At 34.6% G+C, this 24,769-nt stretch overlaps 3 protein-coding genes across 17 annotated transcripts; 1 reads left to right on the top strand and 2 right to left on the bottom strand.

Annotated features, from left to right (window-relative positions):
• Positions 1–165: 165 nt before the first annotated feature.
• Positions 166–12,306, top strand: VCL1 (vacuoleless1 (VCL1)). 8 transcript variants are annotated; one of them, XM_090317612.1, is made up of 18 exons: positions 166–288; positions 394–486; positions 810–1,348; positions 1,424–1,638; positions 2,035–2,325; positions 3,668–3,807; positions 4,320–4,425; positions 4,513–4,605; positions 5,422–5,511; positions 5,597–5,710; positions 7,771–7,878; positions 8,017–8,090; positions 9,042–9,096; positions 9,854–10,035; positions 10,139–10,268; positions 10,426–10,528; positions 11,211–11,308; positions 11,872–12,306. In XM_090317612.1, the coding sequence occupies exons 3-18, from the start codon at positions 853–855 to the stop codon at positions 12,034–12,036; spliced, it is 2,460 nt and encodes an 819-aa protein (XP_090173738.1). In that variant the 5' UTR covers positions 166–288; positions 394–486; positions 810–852; the 3' UTR covers positions 12,037–12,306. The 8 variants fall into 8 exon arrangements, with proteins under 8 accessions (XP_090173738.1, XP_090173737.1, XP_090173736.1 ...); XM_090317611.1 differs by having other exon boundaries at positions 798–1,348; XM_090317610.1 differs by having other exon boundaries at positions 394–625.
• A 1,358-nt stretch (positions 12,307–13,664) lies between these two features.
• LOC120084983 (ATP-dependent caseinolytic (Clp) protease/crotonase family protein) lies at positions 13,665–19,184 on the bottom strand. 8 transcript variants are annotated; one of them, XM_090317608.1, is made up of 17 exons: positions 19,003–19,184; positions 18,266–18,655; positions 17,720–17,821; positions 17,474–17,554; positions 17,306–17,374; positions 17,068–17,226; positions 16,693–16,766; positions 16,475–16,558; positions 16,277–16,361; positions 15,620–15,705; positions 15,053–15,174; positions 14,893–14,953; positions 14,698–14,796; positions 14,337–14,438; positions 14,197–14,238; positions 13,979–14,085; positions 13,665–13,878 (listed from the first exon to the last, which is right to left on the bottom strand). In XM_090317608.1, the coding sequence occupies exons 6-17, from the start codon at positions 17,090–17,092 to the stop codon at positions 13,827–13,829; spliced, it is 939 nt and encodes a 312-aa protein (XP_090173734.1). In that variant the 5' UTR covers positions 17,093–17,226; positions 17,306–17,374; positions 17,474–17,554; positions 17,720–17,821; positions 18,266–18,655; positions 19,003–19,184; the 3' UTR covers positions 13,665–13,826. The 8 variants fall into 8 exon arrangements, with proteins under 8 accessions (XP_090173734.1, XP_090173733.1, XP_038896722.1 ...); XM_090317607.1 differs by having other exon boundaries at positions 17,068–17,131; XM_039040794.2 differs by lacking the exon at positions 19,003–19,184 and adding an exon at positions 17,924–17,995 and having other exon boundaries at positions 17,068–17,131; positions 18,266–18,774.
• Positions 19,185–20,499: 1,315 nt separating this feature from the next.
• LOC120086370 (large ribosomal subunit protein eL20) lies at positions 20,500–23,299 on the bottom strand. Its single transcript, XM_039042988.2, has 4 exons — positions 23,135–23,299; positions 22,844–22,959; positions 21,761–21,824; positions 20,500–21,040 (listed from the first exon to the last, which is right to left on the bottom strand). The coding sequence occupies exons 1-4, from the start codon at positions 23,147–23,149 to the stop codon at positions 20,699–20,701; spliced, it is 537 nt and encodes a 178-aa protein (XP_038898916.1). The 5' UTR covers positions 23,150–23,299; the 3' UTR covers positions 20,500–20,698.
• Between the last annotated feature and the right edge of the window lie 1,470 nt (positions 23,300–24,769).

Genomic DNA, 24,769 nt, shown 5'->3' with positions numbered 1-24,769 from the left:
TTTGAAAAGTTTGAAATGGGCCCATTTTTGTACTTTTCAAATTGGGCTATCTTTTTTGTTTATGGGCCTATGCCAAAGTTAAGCCCAATGGTTTAAGCCCAGATGAGGCTGTAAATGGGGTTTTTGGGCCTTATTAACTGCCCAACCTCAATATTATCCATCTTCAAAAAGCCCAATCTCGGCCCATATCATATAATTTGGAGTTTGACAGGTCTCTCGGTCCCGTTCATCTGCCGTCGCCATTGAACGGAATTCCATCGCCGATTTTGAGGTGCGCGATCTGAGGAGGTAGGTTTTGTTGATAATTGAATTTTCAGACTCATACGATCAGCTTGAACGGAACCTCAATCTATTTCGCCAACCTCCTGAATTTTTCTCTGTTCGTGTTCGCAGTTTTTCCGATACAGCAATTTATCTTTGGATATACGAGTTGCTGTTTGGAATTGGTGATTCATTCTGTGATTTCATATGCGTATTGGATGCAAGGTGAATTTCCGAGCTGATTCGTTTTGTAGCTTGTTAGTATCTGGAATTGCTAGTTTATCGGCAATTTGCAGAGAAATACTGTCAGTGATATGTATGTCATGTAAATGCTTGTGAATTACACGGAGGTCGCTTAATACAGGTAAATTAAGTTCGTTTGTTGGCAATTTTCACACATCTCATTGCTATAAATTTCAAATTTCGGATCGTTATGAGTAATTGTTAGATGATATAATTAAATTTGCCTAAACTACTAGTTTAAGCTTTTCGGTCAATTGGTGATTTAAGAGTGATGTGAATTATCGTTCGTCTAGTTCGTTTCACAGAGGGCTGAAATCTTGCAAATTCTCTTACCATAATCGCTCTCTCATGGCCAACGTATCGGTTGCTGCGGAATGGCAGCTCCTCCACAATCGGTACTACCGCAAGCCGGAGCTTTATCCTATGAGATGGAAGCACATTGACCTTGGCCGGAACAAGGTCGCTTGTGCTCCTTTCGGTGGTCCCATCGCCATTATTCGCGATGACTCGAAGATCGTTCAGCTCTATGCTGAATCTGCCCTCAGGAAGCTACGAATCTTCAACTGTGCTGGTATTCAGCTGGCAGAGACCATTTGGCGGAACCCTGGGGGACGGTTGATTGGAATGTCGTGGACCGATGATCAAACTCTTGTCTGTGTGGTGCAGGATGGCACTGTGTACCGCTACAACATTCATGCTGAGCTTCTGGAGCCAAACTTTTCGATGGGTAAGGAGTGTTTCGAGCAGAATGTAGTGGAATGTGTATTTTGGGGGAATGGAGTTGTGTGCATAACCGAGGCCAACCAGATTTTTTGCATCTCGGATTTCAAGAATCCGAAATCATGTAAGCTTTCAGACCCGGGAATTGAGGATTTGCCACATTGTATGGTGGTAATTGAGCCTCAATACACCATGTCAGGGAATGTGGAGGTCTTGCTCGGAGTTGGGGAGGCTTGTGTGATAGCGGTTGAGGAAGATGGAGTGCAGCGCCTCGGTGAGGGTGTGCTGGATGGGCCACTGCAGAGGATGGCCGTCTCCTTAGATGGAAAGTGGTTGGCAGCATTTACTCACGACGGGAGACTTTTGGTCTTGACTTCAGACTTGCAGAAAACCATTCTGGATCGTGAGTGTGAGGTTAGCAATGTGTTTTTGCAACTTGAGATTGTTTTTACGAAATGGATAAAAGTTATGCAAGATGCCAGTCCTAGTCTACTTTTTTCGTTGTACTTGCATAATAACAATTGTTCACTTTAATAGATGATTCGATGTTCGGGTTTAGATTTTCTTTAGATTATCCTTTCATTTGATGTTAAGATGATTCATTATTTCATCCTCTTCCCCATTTTCCCTGCATGAAAAGCTAGGTGGACTAGGACAATTAGTTTACTCAGTTTACAAGCATCCATTCATTGGGCAATTTTCTGAAGTTCTCCTCCCTATGTTATTGCCATCTAGTTATCATTTGTTTTCTTGAATGGGTTGTACTTGGATCATGATTAATCATGTTTGTTTCTTGTTTTCTTGCTGCAGTCAGCTCTTCCTCCACAGCAGTTAGCTTGGTGTGGAATGGACAGCGTACTTCTTTATTGGGATGATATGCTTTTGATGATGGGTCCAGATGGAGATCCTGTTCGTTACCTCTATGATGAACCAGTCGTTCTTATCCCTGAGTGCGATGGGGTGAGGATATTATCTAATACGAGTATGGAATTTCTTCAAAGGGTGCCCGACTCCACAGTAACAATCTTCCGGATTGGAAGTACCTCTCCAGCAGCTCTTCTGTATGATGCTTTGGATCATTTTGACAGGCGTAGTGCAAAGGTATTGTTAATTTCTCCCTTTCTTGTGGAAACATGTAGCATTAACCAAGCTCTTGAGGAGAGTCATCTCTTCGGAGACATCCACTGAGGAGAGTCTGCTGGCAGAATTGAACCAAAAGATCATCTTTTAGTACTTTCTTTTTTTGTTTAAAATATCATTTTGGTCTCTGTACTTTGGACTCATTCCATTGTTTAAAATATCATTTTGGTCTCTGTACTTTGGACTCATTCCATTTTAGTCATTGTGTCATTGTACTTCTAAATGTCCAAATATAGTCCAGATACTTCCAATAAATCCTAAAATCAGTTATCATTCTTAGTTTGAAATTAATTTTGATTGAACTTTGATACAATAATAATGATAATAATAAATTTCATTCTAGAAAAGACACAATGCGAAGTGTAAGGACTAAATTTCTACTTTCCAAAGACTAAATAGAACAAGTTTCAAATACATTGACCATTTGCCATATTTATAGCACTGATAATTGTAGTCTTATTGGTGCTTATTGAAATAATTTTCCATTTGTGTTGTTTGTAAATGATAAGAAAACAAATAAAGAGGGTATGCTTTGTAATTCTCCATGTTGGCTTTTGGAATTTTAGGTCTTTGCTTCTGTGGGCTTTCATTAATAATATATATATTTTTATTGTATTACAAGTTTAATTCATGAACTTTCAAGTTTGTGTCTAATAGGTCCATGAACTTAAAAGAATTATTTAATAGGTTCTTAAACTTGGTTTCTTATATAGGTTTATAAGGGGGAGCCATTTGGTGTGCTGTAATGAAGGGATGCGAAATATGTTTATAAACCTACATTACTACACGTACAATAAATAAAATAACATATTTTATGTCCAGATGTTGGCATCCTACATGTACAATAAATTGATATAGATATGAATCACATTTTACCAATTTTGAGGCATCCTATTTCTAGGCTTCACATTCCTCTTCAGGTATGATATGCCCTCATTTTTTAGGATAGAGCTACTTGAAAGAAAAAAATCAGTGGCTTTATATTTATTATTTATTTTTCTGAAATAGAGGACCACATTGAAAGGTTTCGGTATATGAGCTCGGTGTTGCATGTTTTACAATGGTATTTTCAGTTTTAATTTATGAGCTACTCGCTTGTAGCTGGGCATGCTTGCAAATTCATATTCTTGTTGATATATTAGCACCTACAGTGGCAAACTGGCAATCCTTCTTGTGGTCTTGTTTTCTGGATGCCCATGTTAATTTTTTTTTCTTTCAAGGTATTAGTACCTATAAAATATCGTGAAATATTTTCCATGAGTTATTATTCACCTTATTTAATTTTGAATACTATGTTTTCCAGGCAGATGAGAACTTAAGACTAATACGTCCATCATTACATGAGGCTGTTGAAGCATGCGTAGATGCTGCTGGCCATGAATTTGATATTTCTCGGCAGCAGACCCTGCTAAGAGCTGCCAGTTATGGCCAAGCCTTTTGCAGGTAAGTTATTATAGTGTTACATTTTAATTCTTTTTTTCCTGATGTTTCTTCTTATTTTCTTTATAATTGAAATGAGAGGTGGCAGCCATTTTTATTTATTATTTGGTAATAACACGACTGAGTGGACAGCTTGTTTAAGAATTAAGTATGCTGATTGTGTTCCTTTTCAAAAAAAAAAGAGAGAGAGAGAGAAAAGGATAAGTATGCTGATTCCTCTAAACAAATACAAGCCTACTTGTAACTTGGGGTTGCAACACCTGTCCTATTTAACCTGATCATCGTTTGGGACATTGTTGGCTGTACGCCATGTAGTTATGTTAGAACTAGAAGTGCTCTTTCTAAGCTTTTCATTATTATTGTCTACCTTTTTTATTTATGTCAACTGATGTGACTCTGTTGGCTAGGTTTTGGGAGGATGTGTTATCCTTAACCTTTAACATAAAAAATTTAAAGATTTTTAATGTTATCTCTGATTTTGCTCTCCCATAATGATATCCAGTTGGCTTTGGCAGCAATTTTAATCGTGAACGAATACAAGAGATGTGCAGATTATTGCGAGTTTTAAATGCTGTTCGTAGCCCAGAGATTGGCATCCCTCTCAGTGTACAACAGTTTAAGGTCCTCTATTATTGCCGATAAAAGTTTCCAGTTCCTCGAACTACAACGAATCTTCATATTAATACTAGATAAACTTGTTCCTGTCAGCTTCTTACACCATCTGTTTTGATTGCTCGTTTGATCAATGCCCACCAACACTTGCTTGCATTACGGGTTTCTGAGTACCTTGGCATGAGTCAGGTATATATAATCCTATAATCCATGGATCGAACCATATGGGGGATTTTTCTTTTCGCTTGTATTTTTGCTAAGCGCCTCTAGCTGTGAAAGTATAAGGAACTAGGAAGTAATCCCTGGTTTTATAAAATTTATTCTTATAGTACTCTTTTTATGTAGAAACTATTTTATTCATTTTAAAATGACATGCTAAATTGAATCGTTTCCTTTTTCTTACAATAATAATAAATATGAAATTTGAAAATAAAGATAAAAGTATAGCCAGAATTGTTTTCATTTAAGAAGCAGGGTTCTATTCAAAATTTCATCTCACAAATGTCTAGAAAGAAAAATCTTTGGAATGAAGAATTGGACGATTGTTGGGAAGCTAACTTCCTTTTCATGGTTAACCCCTCTGACGGAAAAGAAGGTTCTTTGAGATTTCGACTTTTAATCAAATGTTGCCTGTCGATAAAAGATATTTAAGTCTAAAGTTAGATGCGATGACTCATAAAGAAGAAAATAAATGTGTACTTTGAGAGGATTCACAATTCCAGGAAGTATAGGAAACATAACCTAACAATACTGAGGTTATTTTGCCTCTCTTTTGGCTGTTCCTCACGTATTGATGATTGTCAGCTTGGTGTTAGTAGCGTTGGTAGAACTTTGAGGTTGTTACAGCGGGAAAAAGCTGTCATTCTCACTCAACTCGATCTCATGTCTCTCTCAGTGATCCAATTCAACTGAAATTTAAAGCACTAAATGCTCGGAATATTTCTACCCATTTTTGCTTGTTGCCTATGTTCTCGACAAGATCCATATATCTTTCATCTTATACAGGAAGTGGTGATAATGCACTGGGCATGTTCAAAGATAACAGCTTCATCAAATGTTCCTGATGCCACCCTTCTTGAAGTTCTACTTGATAAGGTTTATATTTTTCAAATATCTATTATTGAGACTCTGTTTTAATTACCGTGTAATGACATCTGAAATGAACTCTTGTGAAATTCAGCTGAAGTTGTGCAAAGGTATATCATATGCCGCAGTTGCTGGTCATGCAGATAAAATTGGTCGCAGGAAATTAGCTGCTATGCTTGTTGATCATGAACCACGTTCCTCCAAACAGGTTTTTATTTCTTTATATCTCATTTCTTATTCTTGGTTTCTGTTATTTCTGGGCTTAAGAAGCGTATAGATCAAGAAAAGATATAAGAATGTACAGCAGTAGAGACAAGGACTAGCCATCCCAACCTTAAACCAAAGAAGGCTAAAGGGACTGCAAAAGCTCTCCAATTTGCTTCTTTTTCTTCCTAGTGGCGAAGGTTCAAAACATTGAAATACTCAAAAGAAAATTGTTCAAACTTTCCAAATTCTCATATTGTTTATTCGAATCAATTCATTTGATATATCTCAAAGTCCCTCTACCCCGGACCTCTGAGCCTAGAATGTAGGATCGGTATGGCAATCCTAGAGGGGGTGAATAGGGTTTATTTAACTTAATAAAAACTCTTTATTAATGTGGGCCCAATTAAATAAACTAACAGACTTTTTGCTAACAAGTAATTTAAACAATAATTTCATGCAAAATAATTCAACTCAAAATATTACTTTAAAGTATCCAAATTGGTTATCTTAACAAGATTGATAATGGATGTAGAAATTCAAGAATAACCAATCGAGATAATCCAATATGAACAATTAATTTCAAGAACAAAAATTGCAATTGATTTCAAGTAAAAATATAATAACAAATTAATTGCAAAATTAAAGAGGAGAGGGATAGAGAAATTGACACCAAGAATTTTATAGTGGTTCGGCACAACCGGCCTACATCCACTTTCCAAGCTCCTCTTGGGTATGTCACTACGAACTTGACTTTTTCCACAGCTTAGAGTCGAACCGCTACAACGTTCTTTTTCCGGGAGCAAGAACGAACCCAATCCTTTCCACGGTTGAGAATCAAAACGTTGTAACAACTCTTTTTCCGGGATCAAGAGCAACCCTTACAAAATGTTTGTAAAAATAAATGGAACAATTACAACTCTCTCAATAGAGTGGATTTACAAGTTGTAGCACTCAATGAATCAATCCTCACAACATAAAATATCTCTCCTAAGAAGATGAAAAGAAGAAAATTAAAACTTAGAAAGAGAGCAACAATAGTGGCTTAATGAGTTATGGAGGATTGAAAATGATAAAAATTGTTATATTAATTTAGAGAAGATGTGTTTAAATAGAGAAGAAAAATTGTTGAAAACCACATTTAATTAGGGCCATTGGATCTTGGAAAAGAAAAATCAATGGTGAAGATTTTGAACCCAACTAGCCGTTAGACACAAACAAAAAAAATATAATAATATATATATTTTAAAATCCAACAAAAAACACATGGTCACCATGTGTCCAAAAATAGCTGTTAGACACAAACATAAAATAATTCATTCTCTTTTTAAAACCAATCTAAAGATCAAAAGATCACCATGTGTCACTATTCCATTGCTTCAAGTGGCACCTTTCAATTGGTTCACTTTGAAGAGAAAACTTCTGATAGAAAAAGCTTGTTTTGCCTATATCTTCTTCGTTTGAGCTCCGATTTGGACGATTCAAATTGCGTTGGAATTGTTGTTCCGAGTTCTACGCAATAGACACTTCAAAACACTTAAATTGTCAATAAATAAAAGCAAGTTTGTATCATCAAAATATTAATAAATTAATTAATTTGAGATTAAGGAGCAAAAGGCCAACATGGATGAAAAAGTTCTTTCCTTTTTAAATGAGTGAGTATTCTTCCATCATCAGAGCATTGAACCTTCTTCACCTCAGGGTCCCAGAAAACCTCATTGCTGGGATTATCCTCCCCAAAGGAAGTCCAAAATATCCCTAGAGCCATTTACTAACCAAGCTAGATAGAGATTCTCCATCTTCCCTTCTGTGCATTCGGTACTAGCCGTCTAGCTTTTGAGGATTTGTTTTCGAACCGTAAGACTGGCTCGATGAGGTTGAGGATTTTTAAAATAGACATGATTAGTTTCCACTTTCCATTCTTGTTGAGATGTTATCATATCCTTTGAATGTATATTGATAAATTTTTGTAGTACTATGGAACCGTAGATGAAAGAAATAAATCACTATGATGAAAATATTTATCATGTAAGCTTGTTGCCTTTTTTCTATGTGTCCATTTAGGTACCTCTCTTGTTAAGCATAGGAGAAGAAGACACAGCCTTAATCAAAGCAACTGAAAGTGGCGATTCTGATCTTGTTTATCTTGTTCTGTTTCATATCTGGCAAAAGGTAGTTCAATAATACCTAATAGATACACAATTTCTTATCATGTGTCTGCACGTTGGATGTTGCTAGGATATGCATAACAAGAAGCGCTAAGTGATATATACAACTTTTGATTAACATACATAATTGGCTTTGATGCAGAGGCAACCATTGGAGTTCTTTGGAATGATACAAGCCAGAATTCAGGCACGGGACTTATTTATTACTTATGCCCGGTATGCATAAAATATTTCTATTCCTCCAGTAACAAATTTGATGCCAAAAACATAGTATTTTATTCAGACTGCACATTCTTCATTTAATACTTTGTGATTAATTCTGCCTCTATTTAATCTGGGTGAGTTTCTCTTTGTTTTTACTCTATCTTTTAGATTGAGGATTTATCTTCCTCCACTATGGCCTATACTTAAGTTTTGATGTAAACTCTATCTTCCATTTACAAAAACATAAAATGAAATAGAAAGTTGATGGGCACTGCAAATCGATGGTCTAACTCATTTAACATAACAGTAACAATAATGTGATATCTGGGGAGGTGAGAAACAACAACAGCAACATTGTAAGTGAATTTGGTCTGGATCCCTACAGTTAGACCAATGAGAACCAACCATCGGTATTCTGATATGAACTGCTTACAAATTATTAGCAAATTAACAGCTTATGTAAGCTGCACTTAAGATATCATTTCTTTTCCTCGTATGCTAACACTAAACTATCATTTCTTAATGAAAGTTGTTGTTTGTATCAAAGAAAAAAATATATATCATTCCTCTTCCTCGTTGGCTAACACTAATGTGTTGAAGGACCATTTATTTACATCTATTGTAATTGTTTTGGGTTTCATTACAAACTTGTCTGGTATCAGAAGGAAAATAAACTGAATATAATATTTTCAGACTGCTCACAGTGCTGGTAGATGTGCATAATAAAAAAAATAATAATTGATGCAGCTGCTGACTACAACCATTATGAATGTCATATTCTAGATCTACGAATTTTTTACGTTTATTTAGTTGGTTGCTGCTTATAAATGGAATAGCTTAATGGGGGTATAGGCACATGCTTCATCTCTTGTTTGGTTCTTGAGCTCGTTTCTTGGTTTGAAATGCATTTCTATAAGGACATGTCCTTTTTATTTGCTTGACTGACTATGTTACTTCCTTCAGGTGCTATAAGCATGAATTCCTAAAGGACTTTTTCCTATCAACTGGACAACTTGATGTACGTCCACGCTTTCAATATTTGATTGCATCTTTCTTTTTCACACATCTCACTGGTTGGTTCTTTTATATGGATTAAAAAATGTATGTTGTGTGATTGTATCTTCAGCATCCATTGAAAGAGCCCGACACCCCCCCCCCCCCCCCCCCCCCCCCCCCCCCCCCCCAAAGTGAAATCCTAAGCACTCCCTTCCTCCTGAGTTCCTAACTGGTGTAAATAGGGTATTCAAGCATCGGGCCACCATTTCATTCACTACCACCCCCTTATTCCCTAATTGTGTCCTGTGAGGCTTTTGGTAAATTCCATTGGTTTGGATTTGGGTTGATGTCATCTGCTTAAATTGCATTGTACTCAGTCTATCAGTTTATTTGGGACAAAAAGTTTCTTAGTTTCTTTATAGGCCAAAAAGAGTGCAGAAAATTATCTTTTAGGATCTCATCAGCCATGTTGATCCCCCAGGATTACTAAACCAAGGACCAAAATAGACAACATCCTTAGTCCTGAGTTGTGAGATGAACGAAAATGGACTCGATGGAAAATCCCCAAGTCTTTTACAAATCCAAAATCTCCTACCCTCATTCTGGTTTATTTTTTTTTCTTTACCACTCAAGAGGCGACTTTGAACAGATAAGACAGTTAAGATCATACTTAATTTTTCATTACATAATCTTTCTGGGATTCTGATGTCCATTCTCCTATTATCTATCTCGTTAGACATATGTTCATGAATCATGACACAATTTATCTATTTCTAAAGGAGGTAGCTTTTCTTCTGTGGAAAGAGTCATGGGAGCTTGGGAAAAATCCGATGGCTAGCAAGGGATCTCCACTCCATAGTCCACGCACAAAACTTATTGAGAAGGCCCACAGTCTTTTTGCAGAGACCAAGGAACACATGTTTGAGTCTAAAGCTGCTGAAGAGCATGCAAGATTGTTGAAGTTAGTGTAAATTTGGTCATTTTGTTTGTTTGTGAATATTTTTTTCCCTTTAAAATGGCAGGAAGACGAACAATACTGAATAATTATCTGATCTTTTTTGTAGAATACAACATGAGCTGGAGGTGAGTACAAAGCAGGCCATTTTTGTTGATTCAAGTATTAACGATACAATTCGAACATGTATTGTGTTGGGAAATCATCGAGCTGCTCTAAAAGTTAAAACAGAATTTAAGGTGTGTTAACTTCTCTTTACTGTTTCCTTAAGTTTAAGAAATAAGAAACTATGTGGGAAAAAGAAATTGTAGTAACAAGAGGTTCACCATGCATGGAAATCTTAGATAACTCCTTCGTGTTTTAACTCCCAACTCTAATTTTCATCTTATGCCTTAGGTTTCTGAGAAAAGATGGTATTGGCTTAAAGTTTTTGCTTTGGCTACCACAAGAGATTGGGTTGCATTGGAGACATTCTCGAAGGAGAAAAGGCCACCAATTGGTAAATTTCCTATTATTGGACCATTATCTTTTCTGCCACCTATCTAGGATTTAATATTTTACAAGTTTTCTTGACACTCAAATGTTGTAGGATCAGGCGGATTGGCCTAGACACTCATGGATATCCCAAAAAAAAGTCCTTTCATTGAGAAATTAAACGTATTTCCATGCTACTTTTTCTATCTAGATATTGAAAATGAGATGCAAACCATTTCTAAGATTGATTTAACGTCTTTTATTTTGAGAAATGTTTTAGAAAGCACTCACGTACAAAATTGCCTCCATGTGCAAGGAGCAAGACAGGTGTTCTCCCTTGTTTTGTTAGATTAAAAATATTATATAAAAAGTTGGTTTTCTCTAATTTGCCACCTAATTTCATATTAAAAAATTCTACTTATATAATGAAAGGTTTTGTCCATCTCAATGAAAATATTACTAGCTCTTGTGTGGAGTGACACTGGCATCTTGGCATGCACTTATTGCTGTTATTCACCCTCATTTCAATCATGTTCGTTACAGAGCAGCGACTTGACCTTAGTTCACGATTCATTTGTTACCTTTATTGCCAACAATAATTTCCTTAAATGTTTATTTTTATTTTCAATATAAGGGACAAAACAATTAGAATTAGAATATTCAATTAACCATTTATCATAATCTCGCTCTCGTTTTTCTTTTAACAGGTTACAAACCTTTCGTGGAGGCTTGCATTGAAGCAGATGAAAAGGTTGAAACACTGAAATATATTCCCAAACTTGCAGATCCACGAGAAAGAGCAGAGGTAGTGTAACTTTCTAACCCATGCTTTTTCTTTGATTATTATTATTTATTTTTTTAAGAGTTAAACCACACGTGGGATTGGGGACTCGAACTTTCGGTTGAGGATGTAAATATTCAATTAGGCTTCACTTTGTTTTGCCTGTATTGCTAGCTAGTAGTCTCATGAAGTACTTAGTTGATGCCGTAAGGAAAATGGGGATTTACAAGCTTGTCAAAGATTAATGCCTCATTTGATAACTATTTACTTTTCGATTTTTGGTTTTTAGAATTGTACTTATTTTCTTTCAACTTCTCTAACATGATTTTCATCTCTCCTAAACATTTGTATTATTAACCAAATTACAAACTACTTTTCCATTTTTTTCCTAAAAAAAACTTAAGCTTGTTTTTTATAACACTCCAAAAGGTAAATAAAAGTGGAAGTATTGTTTATTAGCATAATTTTCAAAAAGAAAATTTAAAAACTGAACCTAAAATTTTAGCATTAGTTCATAAAATTTTGAAGTACTTTAAAAGCAGATTATCTTATTGAATAAAGTATACTGAAATCAATTCCGTTTACAGGCCTATGCTCGGATTGGCATGGCGAAGGAAGCAGCCGATGCTGCTTCACAGGCAAAGGATGGAGAATTACTAGGTCGATTAAAATTAACATTTGCACAAAATTCAGCAGCTTCATCAATTTTCGATACTCTTCGAGATCGGTTGTCCTTCCCAGGGGTTTCGTAGTCTAATCAGGCTTTAACTTTCTTTCCTCTACAATCTTATTTGATTTCCCTTCTAATCTTACTGCTGTTTTTTTGTGTGTAATATATATATATATATTGTTGGTGTATATTGTCTTCAAATATCTCACTGAATTTGAGCTTTGCTTTCCCTCCTAAGCTTCTGATGCTGTTTTCTTTTTCTTTTTCTTTTTTTGATGTAATATCTATCTATAATTGGTGTTATATGGATTGATTATGCTGAAATGCCTCATTGAATTGGACCTTTGTATTATTTGACTCTTACTGACAATTCTTCTTTCTAGACTGTTTTTAATTAATTTGAAAAACAAAAAATTGAAAACAATAGATTCAATTATAAAACACATTGTATTTCATATTACTTTTTTTTTTTAAGTGTTTGTAAACTAACTATTTGTTTTCATCTCCATTAGCATTTTTTACATTATAATTTTTGTTTAATTGTTCTTTTATAATATTAAACAATCTTTAGGATATTATGTAACACGTTTGAATTTTAACAAAAATAAAATGAATTTGTTTTATCAAATTATTTCTCTTTAATGTAATTTTACATTTAAAATTTTTTAATTTAAAATCTTAATATATTGAATTATTAACATAAAAGTGTCTTCACTGTGAATCCCAGAATTTAAAAGCACATTTAAAATAGATTTACCAATCGAAGGTTCTCTAATCCATTTAATTCGGTGAATATAAAAATAAATAAAGGTAATCATACCAAGCAGTTGTATAGTTTAAGACATGTTCCTATGTTTAATTGTTTTTTTTTTTCTTCAGGATAATTGCAATTATAATACTCTAATTAAATTATGGGAATGGAGAAGATTCTTGTTACAAAATAGGTGCAACAAAAAAACTAAAATATCGCACTAAAGCTAACCAATCCATTGATTTGGTTTGAAAATCTTAATTCGAGTAGAGTAAAAACGTCCAATTCAAAACAAAAGTGAACAAAAATGAAAAGTTAAAGGGAAAAAAGTGCTAAAACCTGAATTATACTAAAAATCATACTAAGCCAATCAATTCATTGGTTTGGTTTGATTTTTTTAGTATAAAATCTTCATTCGAGATGAGTAAAAAGGCCTACTCAAAAACAAAAGTGAACAGAAATGAAAGGTTGGAAGGAAAAGAAATACTAAAAACGGAAAACCATAACGATGATAATTCAAATCAAATAAAAGCTAATCCATTGACTTTTATATTTATTGGATATTAGTTTGGATCCTTCTTTAAAAAAACCAATTAATTTAGTTTGGTTCTTAATTGATCCCAAAAACGACAAAATCAAACAGAGTTGGAAAGTCTTTCCTTCTCGACTGAGAATGGAGAAGATTCTTGATACTATAAGTTTGTAGGGAGAGAAGGAAAAATCTCAAGTTGTAGGTATGATCCTTTACTTTGGTCAAGCCTTTGGCAAGTCGTAGAATAGTAGCGTAGTATTAGATTCTAATACTCGTGCAGATTCTATTATGAACAAGTCATTACTACTAGCAATGACTTCCTCCTTTATCATCGTTTTCCCTCTCCTATAATTACCTTCCACGATCTCTTTTATGAAGTTCGGTAAACAAAATAACATCAATACAATAAAATTCTTAAATCACTGCCTTGCATGCAAAAAGTGTTTTAGATTAAAAGGAAATACTTATGATAGACATAATCAGTCAGTAACTTGATTGAATCACTCAAATTAGGCAGTTGATTAAAGAAAACCATTCCAACCATAACAGCTGCTGCATAAATTGATGAAAGAAACTTGTATTGCATTACTCACTCCATTTTCACAGTTGCATAAATTGAATCTTCATATTTACCACTCCACCTGCAAATTTGGTTTTAAAAGAAAAAGTCTTGTCATATTCTTGATCAATAGGGCTCACTAAAGTTGGCTCTTAGAAACTGAATTTTGAAATGGAACCTACCTTTGTTCGTCGTTTATGGGTACTTGGAGTTCCAAATCTTTCCCATAAGGCTGAAATACTTCATTTACCTTCTCGTCCTCGACCTTCTCGAGAGATGGTGGATTCCACTGTATTCAATTAAATCATTTTTAGATAAGAAGTCAAAGAAAATATTCGTCTTGACAGGGACACATGCACACACATCACACACAAAATACATAAACAAGAAAGGGGAAAACCTTAGGAGCATTGTCTTTGTCAATGGTGAGAGCTCTAATACCCTTTGTTCAAGAGGAAAAAGTTTAGTATAGAAGTGGACACATCTATTGTGTTGATATCTTATTTTAGATTCTCTTAACTATCAATGATCAATAATTACCTCATAAACATCTCCAGAGATAAGGGTGAGTAGAATGTTCATTGTTAGCCTGAATTCCTTCTTCAAACATTCTTGTAGTGTTAGTGATCGACCTTTGCGTATCTGGAAAGAAACACGAGAATTAGAGGCAAACACACGAGAGAAGTTATTCCAGCCAACATGTGTGGGATAAAAGAAATAACATAAAGAGTTCACATTAGTAGAAGACAGCGAAGTTATAAATAAAACTGAAAGGAAGCAAAGTATTATACTGCACATTATTGGAATTTTGGCGTCTGTTCTAAAATTAAGAAATGGAACAAGGTTGTCAAGATGAAGAGAATTATTAGCATTTGTCAAGATAAAGAATTGGATGAGGTACCGATTTTAGAGTTATTTTCAGTCCAGTAGGGGATGATCGCTTTAGTCCCTTCAGAACGGGAACTATCCAACTGTTTCCTTCTACACTTGCCTCAGCTTCCTGAAAAACAAATTTGTTCACAAAATTATGGAGGCCCCGCTGCTTAGAGAAAGAAAGAAATTAGCAGGGTAGAGAGAGAGAGAGAGAGAGACTTACAAAGGACTTTATTATCTCTTCAACAGTTTCTTTCGAAAAGCACTTATTGATTACAAATTGCCTGGAAGATTCCCAACATTTAACGTCAGCTATTTGACTCATTATGATCTCATAGATATTCAATATGAAAAGGAAACTGTTCATCTATTCCATTCACAACCTCTTCAAGACACTATTTTCATCCAGTTGAACTTCTAAAGAAAATTCTTCAATTGCAGATCTAACCGAATTTTCATCATGGGAGTTCAAACTAATCAAACGCTTCTCAAGTTCACCTAATTTCTGCAACATATGAAGGATCCGTCTGTCACATAGTGCATTTCAAATAGAACAATGCAGCAGAACTGAAGCAAACTGAGTGTGAAATCAAAAACTAAACAACCTTTGATCATAAATGATGCTTTCTAGTTTCTATTACCTTGAATAATTGAAATGAAGTGGAACCTTATTGATTATAGATGATGCTATTTTTTATTTCTTATACATGTAAGCTTCTGGATAGTGCTTCAGAGACATAATTTGAGTGAAAAGATGGGAACAAACTTCATGTATTGAACGGTAGACTGAGGAAAAGTAATATGCCCTAATTTATTTCTAGTGCCTTCATCACTTGAATTTTATTTTTCTTCACTTGGCAGATAAATGAAGTGTTCTTACTAATTGCTTCTAAAATTAGTCAACAAAATCTGGAAATCAGAACTCCCCAATAGGAGATCGCCAAACTTACCTCAGTAGGGACAAAATGTGTTGCAAATCCAACCGCAACCAGTTCCTTGCCGTTCAACCTGGACCCAGTTAAGGCCAAGTATTCTCCTGCATATGTCCACATCCTCATTAAATCAGTCGATTTCTTGTTATCTTTTTACCCATTCATTGTTTCTTCTCACAATTACAGATAACTGCCTAAAGTTGGACACAGTTTTTTCTTCCTTTTTTATGTATCGTGGGTGTCAAGGAAACTAGTAGGAAATTAATTCCTAGGTAGATGGCCACCATGGATTGAACCCATGACTTATTAGCTATTTATTGAGACTTTGTCTCCTTTTTTTACCACTAGGCCAACCCATGATAGTTGATGGATTTTTTGATGTTGATGGACACGAGTTAAAATCACGGATATTTTGATGTTGATGGATTTTGAAAATAAAATGTATATATATTAAAAAATTTACAAAAAAAAAATAAATAAATAAAATAGAAAACCATGAACATTAAACAGAAATAAAATAAACTAATACAAGTAGAACATTTTAGTTTTTATGTCCAGTAGTCGCAACTCTGAAGATTCTGTCTTTCTTTCTTTCTTCTTTACGTATTTTTCTTTTTTCTTTCTTTTATATATATATAATCAAATTCACATCAACTTTTCTCACTGCACAATTACCTAAATATCCAGGAAGACGAGAAAACATATAAGAGAAACCACAATCAGTGTGAAATCCAATACTTGCTTCTGGAGTGGCAAAAACCTATATTAAAAAGAATCCATGAAAAAAATCACTGGGGAATTACTGTGGAGACTGAAACCAAACATACAAATCAAGGAACATTTAAGAAGGCAGAAAAAAAAAAAAAAACCCACAGTTTTCTCCGTGACAACTGAAAATTTCATTGGCACCATAAATGATGCACCTCCTCCCATTGCAATTCCATGTACAAGTGCAACCTGTGATAAGATGAGCAGAAGAACATCCAAATGTTTAACTTTATCGAACTTCTTAAAGAAAAAAAACAGGGCTGAAGATTTTTTTTTTGCCCGACAATTCTTGTATAATGGGCATGGGTCAGAGAAATTCTCACGTGGATTTTCTTATAGGTGTGAACATGATAGCAAAGCCAATACATTCGGTAGACAACTTCAAGGCATGAATCCTCTGTCAAGCAGAATGCATTAGGAACTTGACATAGTGATCATTGAAATTTAAATTTTGAATTCGTTGTTCTCATTCTGATAAATAATAATAATAATAATAATAATAATAATTATTATTATTATTAAAACGGGGGGGGTATCCAGACTGCAGAATGTGATAATATGTGGATGGATAGGATGAATATTAAGTGTAAGATGTCAGATTTTCCTAGTGAATTGAAGCTTCACTACAACTATGCTGACAGTCCAACCCACTAATCTTAAAGAGCATACTCATGTATTAAAAGGAAACAAACACCTACTTGAATTCCTGCCTTCATAGAACATCCTCAGGTCTCCACCAGCAGAAAAGGCTCGACCAGCTCCCTATTTGAGGCACAAGACAAAGATGAATTTACAAAAATAAATGGCAGTTTAAAAAAGTTCAGGCTCTTATTTGTCTGGATTGCACACTATCATCCCTGCAGTTTGGATAAGCTAAGAGTCAAGGCCAACTGCAACTAAGCAATATTTTTATCAGGCATATATGACAGAACTGACCTTAATGAGTATAAGTTTCGCTTCATCGTCTTTTTCCCATTTTTCTAAGCATCCAGCCAACAGAGAAACCTACATACATACAAAAAGAGAGGAAAATCCTTGTTCATCCAGATTCAAGAACTCGAGACCAATCAACATCAAGTTAATTGGAGTTAAAAATTTACACACCACTTTGGATGAGATAACATTCAATTGTTTTGGCCGGTTAAATGTGATCAACCTAACATTTCCAACTTCTCCCAGAACAACCTGAAAGTTAAATCCGGACAAGCATTAAGTGAATGAAGGAGTGAGAAACTTTCACAAAATTTCAGCCGGGGGAAACATTCTTAATTACAAGTAAAATGGTTTAAAAAATCATATTAAAAACAAAGGGTCACATTCCAAAAAGTCAGAAAAACAGTCAAGAACTACCTGTTCATCTGGGTTAACAACTTCCAGCGCCATTCCGAAGTGGAAATTCTGGATGGAAGTGGGCAAAATGAACAATCAAAACGGCAGCAGCAGTCGAAGAAACTGAAAAAAACCAAGCCAAATTAGATCTTCAATCTGAGCAGGGGAGTGAAATGAAAGATGATCAGCAATGAAAACAAGGGAAATTGAAGAAAAGTTGCATACAAATAGACCAAAAGTAGAGTCAAGTGGACAGCCACCACCCCTCCCACCTACCACTAGCCAGTAAAATTCCACCTACCAAAAAAAAAAAAAAAAGAAAGAAAGAATTATAATCCTAAGGTCATATTTAGGTGGCTACTGCTAGTGCAACAGAACCCTTAATCCATTTATCGAGTACCAACCCATCCTTTGTTGTTTCTTCATAAACAGACTTAAATCCAAGATAATTAAACAAAGGTAGATCTAACCCTCAAACTTTTCAGCGTCGAGATCCGCATGTGAAAATAAATATCAAATTAAAGACTCACAGAATTTCTTTAAGAATAAATAAATATATATATGAACCTCGTGCGTTTGAATATGGGACAATGCCTTCCAAAGTGAAGACAACGACGTTGAAGACGAATTTTGTTCCGACTCGATTCGAAGTTGCATCAAAATTAGGGCTACAGTCTCCATAATATTCTTCTCCATTTTGCTGTAGTTCTGTACAATTCTTCAGAAACCTGCCCGATAGGAAAACATCCATTCTTGAAGGCGTTTCTTGGTAGCCTCTGCTGCAGTTCTTCATTGATCAAAATGGATCGATCTGGTTTCGCTGTTCTTAATCTCTTTCATTCAATTTCAAGTAATGAAACTCAAATAGTCGACTCCGATTTCTTCAAATTTTTTCATGGAGCCGATCATCCTGCTGGTTTGCTAAAGTCTTCTTGTGTTCAGATTCTGCCGGGAAATCTAGCAGAGTTTAAAGCGGGAAAACCCTAATTAAACGATGAGCGATTGGCCAGATTAAATATATATACGTAATCGTTTGTTTGCTGATGATTAAAAAACACTATTGATTTCTCAACTTCTATGAAAATGAAGAATTTAGTGAACTTTAATGCGCAAAGATCGAGTCTGCTAACTTTTAGATTTGTAATAAGTTGATCCATTTCCTTAACCATTTCTAAGGATTTGTTCTTCTTCTTAAGGTGAAAATTAGTCTTACGATTGGATAAAATTTCTTACACATCTAAGATAGATAAATTAGTCTTTTTTTTTTTTTTAATAGAAAAAAATAGCAAACAAACAAACATTACATTAACGCCTGCCACAAACCCCAAACGAGACCCTTCCAGAATTAAGAGCTGGATCGATTTACAGCTGCCCTGCAAAATATCAGTCCGGAGAGTATCTCCCCTTTAACTACTTTAGCCATAAAAGAGTTGGCTTTAGTAATAGGATGTCTTAATTTTTTTGAAATTATTACCAATTTAAAATTACAGAAATTAAATCCTCGTTAATTAAAGTTTATAGTCATTAATTAAAGCTTGGACTAAAAATGTTTTCTAACATAAATAAATTCCCACCTAAAATGCACGTGTTTGTTAGTGATTTTTACAACTGTTTTATTACATCCATACATAAATCCCCATTTCAAAATTACTAACCACTACTACAATCTATTGTTTAATTTGTTTCTTAAATTTCATGATTTCGACTATGAGTTGGACAAAATCGTAATATGGGTTAATGGTTTTTTTTATTTTTTAAATTTTAATAACTAATAAATCGTTAAAAATAATTTTTCCTCCTTTTGTTATATTTGATATTTGATTATCAATGGATCATTCTTCTTTACGACGTTAGCCTACAATTATACAATTGCAATCAACACAGCAACACAGCAGGGAGGGAGGAAAAAAAAGAAAAAGGCTTCTTCGCTCTGCTTCCTCCTTTCTGCTAGTACTGTTTTTATTTATTTATTTATTTATTTAATATAACTTTAGGTATTTAATTGTACATTATAATATCTATCACTAGGTATTTGTTAAAAGAAAAAAAGGCTCCCGTCCAGTTTACTTCTTCTTTACCCTTTTGTTCTTATTTTTATTTTACTTTGCAAAGAGAGGTTTATGAATCTGAATCCTTTATTAGAAGTTGGAACTGTGTGCGGCTTCTTTTTTTAGTTCGTTGTATTTACCTGACTAAAACAAATATTTTAGCCTCTGATATTAGTTTTTGGAGAGAGAGTGTACAAGGTTGGTGGAAATTAATAGCCATCCAAAGTAGAGTGTATTTCTTTAATTTGTTAAACTAGCCTTTAGATGTGTTTTTATAGACTTTAGGTCTGAATGGTTTAGATTTTCTTAGACATTGTTTTTAATTTGTTAGATTTATTTTTAAAAAAAATACACCATATTTGACTAGGGATAAATCTGTCCATTTAGAGATTTAAAAAAATAGTAAACCTTGTTATTTGACCATTTTCTTAAACTAAAATAGTTTTAGTCATCACATTCTGTTTTGACCATTTATGCATCGACCCAAATAAACAATACATAATGAAAGAACAAAAATCATGAAGATGCAAAGAGCCCGATTTAGACCAATCAACTTTTTTGGATAAGAAAGACCAATCAATTTAATTTGATTGAATTCTCGAGAAGCACAATTTTCACTTAAACTAAGCAAAACTCATCAGAAAAATGGAAAATCACTTCAGAAATCAAACCATGATAACTTGAAAATGCTTGACCAAATACCAAAAGTAACAATTCAAGACTTTTTAACTTCCAATACTTGAAAAACAAAGCTTCGAAAACATTTTCTTTAGATTAATCCAACCAAAATTGTCAAACTCATCTCACAAAAATCCATAACAGAGTAATAATTGTGCTAGAAAAACAAATGGTTTTGAAGAAATTTCATCTACTTCTCGAAGTTTTCTATAATCTACCCATATCAATAATAATCAAATTGTTTCCATAGAAGAGAACCCAAAGATGAGCAGAATTACATGAACAAGTTGGGCCTAGATGCTTTGTATGTTGTCTTGAGCTTCCTGGTGGGTGGCCTCACCTTCTTAAACACCAACGGGAATTTGATCTTTGAGTCATGAAACTGCTTCGTACTTTCCCTCTTGCAGAGTTTTGCAGGAACGGTTGCTGTCTTAATGATTTGGATGCACGGGCACCTAACCCTATGGCGAGAAGCCATCTCGGTATACATTTGCTCAACAGCACCATTCAATGTGGTATCTCGGTACTCCTTGTACATGTTGTGATAACCAGTTCGGCTCTGATACCGCAGCCAAATACCATAGTTCTTGATCTTTGTTGGGTTCTTTTCAAAAATCTATCAATTGCAAAAATGTGAGAAGATTAATAATTGTATTACGATTTAGAACATGGAGACAGAGGAGACAACTGACAAAAGGAAAAGTGATGCTTATTTGCAGGCAAGAATCTTACATGAAATTACTTGAATGAAGTACACTACTATATAGGAAATAAAAGCAATCAAATGGAAACTTAAACCACTAAAGTCGTCGCCCATTGCCATTCAAAAGGCAACGACAGTAAAACATTTTGGGAAGTTCAGCTTGGAGTAACCATTCATATTGAACAACAGGTGTTTCAGATGTACAAATAAAAGTGTATACATATTTTATGCATACATATTTATGCATATAGTAATTTACATATATATGACGACACATATATGCAAACATATTCAAGGAACGCAGGAAAGCTTTTGAAGAAACTTGCATGCTTTATGAAATGGATAAAGCTAACAAGCACATGAAGACTGGTAGACATTCAAAAATGAATAACATTATCTATTTTTTTTCATTTTGAGGAATCATATGCTAAATATAATGTCTTAAAATAGAAGATTTCATAGACAAATGAAAGAATCCTGACACGTTTGAGTTGAACACCAAAGAAGCTGAAACTAGCTCAATTTACTACTCTCTTGGTGTCACAAAGAAGCTGAAACTAGCTCAATTTACTACTCTCTTGGTCACACGATAAAGACTTAAAAGAGTATAGAAGTGTGTTCCAGACCAAATACCTCATTAATGGCAAGAATTTGACCATTACTCTTCTTGACTTTCTTCAACTTCCTCAGAAAGTACCTGTCCAAATGCGAGGACAAATAAATCAGAATACAAACTTCATCTCTCCCAAGTCCCAAAGCAACAAGTATAACTAAACAAAAACCCAATACTTAAACAAACGTAACTTGAAAAGGAAAAGGATTAAATACTTTAATCCTTCTAAGGAGAAACAACTTTGAAATCCAAATTTATAATATATTTGAAAACAAAAACACCGAGGCCTAGTTTGATAAAGATCTTCCCATTAATATTTCCTAGTTCGTGTAAAAAACTAAGCTAGCTTTTGCACAATTTCTTCAATGTGTTGTCCACCTTTACTAAAAACAGATTTGCATTTTCACCAAAATTTCAAAAACAAGAATTTGAAAACTACTTTTTACAGTTTTTAAAGTTCGGCTTGGAATTCGATTTTTTTTTCTTTCTTTTCTTCTATTTTCTTTTTGTAAAATGTGGATAACAATACAAGAAATACATTAGGGGAAGTAGTGTCTATATGTTCAACATTCAAACACAGAAAACAAAAATCAAGGACCCCTACATGAAAAGAAACCTTTCTCAGTCCCTAGGTTGAGTCAAACATTCTATGAAGTTGCAAAGGGAACAAGATTGAAATATTAAATCCAATGATTGACCTAACTGTGTAACTAACTATACGAACTATTGAACTAGGACTATAGAATCAAAATAAACATAATTGTTCAAACCTCTTCCAGTATTGGCAGAAAAATATATATACACACACACACACATATATATTAAAAGAACTAGACCCACAAATGAAACCTCATTGTCTAACTTAAAAAAATTAAAACTACATGATCGAGCTATATACAATTATTAAAAAGTCCCTCCTGAATGTGTAGAAAGAATCACTGTGAAAACACCAAATACAGTAACAGACCTAATTACATGAACCAGAACTATAGAGACAACACAAAGATCATTTTAAAAGGGGGGGAAAACCTTCTTCCCCAACATTTTCTACCCCGTAACCTATGAAAAAAGATGCATAAACATGGACGGAAAGAACAACATACCAGAACTTGGATTTCGCACGGACTTCGTTGGTAGCCCATAGCTTCATCCGATAGATCTTGGGATGCTCATCCGCCTCAGAAGGCAGAGCTCTCCCGACGACCTGGTACTGGTGAAACTACTTCCCGATGAAGCAAGACAAAAACAAATGAAAAAACAGATCAACGTCTTGCAAATTCACTTCCAAGTGGAAGAAGTGAATCAAACATCAGAAAAAAAAAATGTTGGCGAAAAATAACGTAAAAGACAAATCGATTCGAGAAAATTTTGGTGTTCATGAAGTAAATTCTTACCCTGAATGTGACCATTTTGAACTCGAAGATCTGAGAGAGGTCAGTGCTTCAACTTAGTCCTCGCGACGGCCGATAGCCAAAAAATGCTAAGAAGCGTAAAAATTGTGCCGAGAATGATGAAGTAAAACCCTAAACTGCTGCTCCACAACTGGGCCGCAAGTGACTGGGCCGGCCCGGCCCATTTGAAATGCCTAAAAAATAATTCTGAATACTTTCATAAATGGCATGTTATTTTAATTTGTGATTCTAAATATTGTTTCATGATATTAATTCGGTTGAATTGCTAAAACCTTATAGTAGGAATGTTCAAATTGAAGGATCAGAGTTTCATGAGCACGTTCGGATCGCTCTGATCTCACAGTGACCGAAATACAATAATACACATTCAACATATACAATTATGCAAACAAATCTAATTATCGGCATGATATGAACAACAAATTAACAAAGGGACAAAGTTCCATACCAGTTGAAGACAATCTTCAATCTTTAGAACTCCAACGCAGCGGAACCTTCTAAGTGTTCTACCAACGCCCGGCGGAAAACATCGACTGCAACAGCACGAACAACGCGAACTCACGACCGCAACGGGGACAGCATCACCACTAAAGAGCCCCGGGTATTCTCGGAGTGAAAACCTAAAGGGTTGGCTTTGGTGAATTTGGTAGATGAAGAAGGAAACACGAATCGTATAGTCGATAAGCAAGTGGGAGTGAAAACAATGCTATCACCTAGTAGAAGTGCTTATCGTTTAGGAGGAACTATGCAATCGTGTAAGATTTACTGAACGATTGTTTAGGAAAAGGTACATGATCGTCAGTAAAACCAGCACACTATACGATCGTTTAGAGAAGCTATCCGATCGTGTAGGAAATAGTGTGCAATTGTTTAGGCGCGAGGTAAACGATCGTTTAGGTGCGATGAGCTATCATATAGTCTCTCGAAATGCTTAAGCGATCGTTTTGCTTTCTACCAATGCACGCTCTCACTTTTCTCTTCGGGCGATTGAACGACGGGCGATCAAAATGAAAACCTTTTCCATTTTAATTCATCGGTTACATTAACCGACGCTCCCCACTAACCCACATCTAAATGTGAAATTTGACATAATTATCTTATAATTAACCAACTGATTAATTAATAAATATAATCATATTATATTTTTATCCTATAGTTTGATATAACATATCTACTATAGTATTTTCTCCTCTACTTGGTATAAATCATATTTATATCTAATTTCCTCCAAAATAATGTATCTCATACATTCAGCTAATTATATCATACATAATTAACCAATCCAATTATATCATATATAATCGAACTTCCTCTTGTCAATTTGAACATTTCAAATTTTTAATAAGTATTCAATTCGATTTTACAAACGATTCGATTTGTGTGATTTGAGTGTAGACTCCTAATTCCTTACCTATTATAGTTGAACTAAAGAAAATGATAGAGAAAAAGAGAGTATGCCAGATCAGCAGAGGGAAAGGGAAGGGATAGGATCACATCAGGATGATGAGATGAGATTAGTGGGAGATAGTGGTGATTTACTTGAATTCCCAATTTGAGCAGGACTAGAGCTAAGATTAGGACTAGTTTGGCTAAGATGTCTACTACTATTGTCCATAA

The sequence above is a fragment of the Benincasa hispida genome, chromosome 9 (genome assembly GCF_027475165.1).
Source record: "Benincasa hispida cultivar pf3 chromosome 9, pf3_genome.v1.1, whole genome shotgun sequence".
Taxonomy (NCBI): Eukaryota; Viridiplantae; Streptophyta; class Magnoliopsida; order Cucurbitales; family Cucurbitaceae; genus Benincasa; species Benincasa hispida.
The sequence above is the reverse complement of the archived record's forward strand: the minus strand, read 5'-3'. Positions and strand labels throughout refer to the sequence as shown.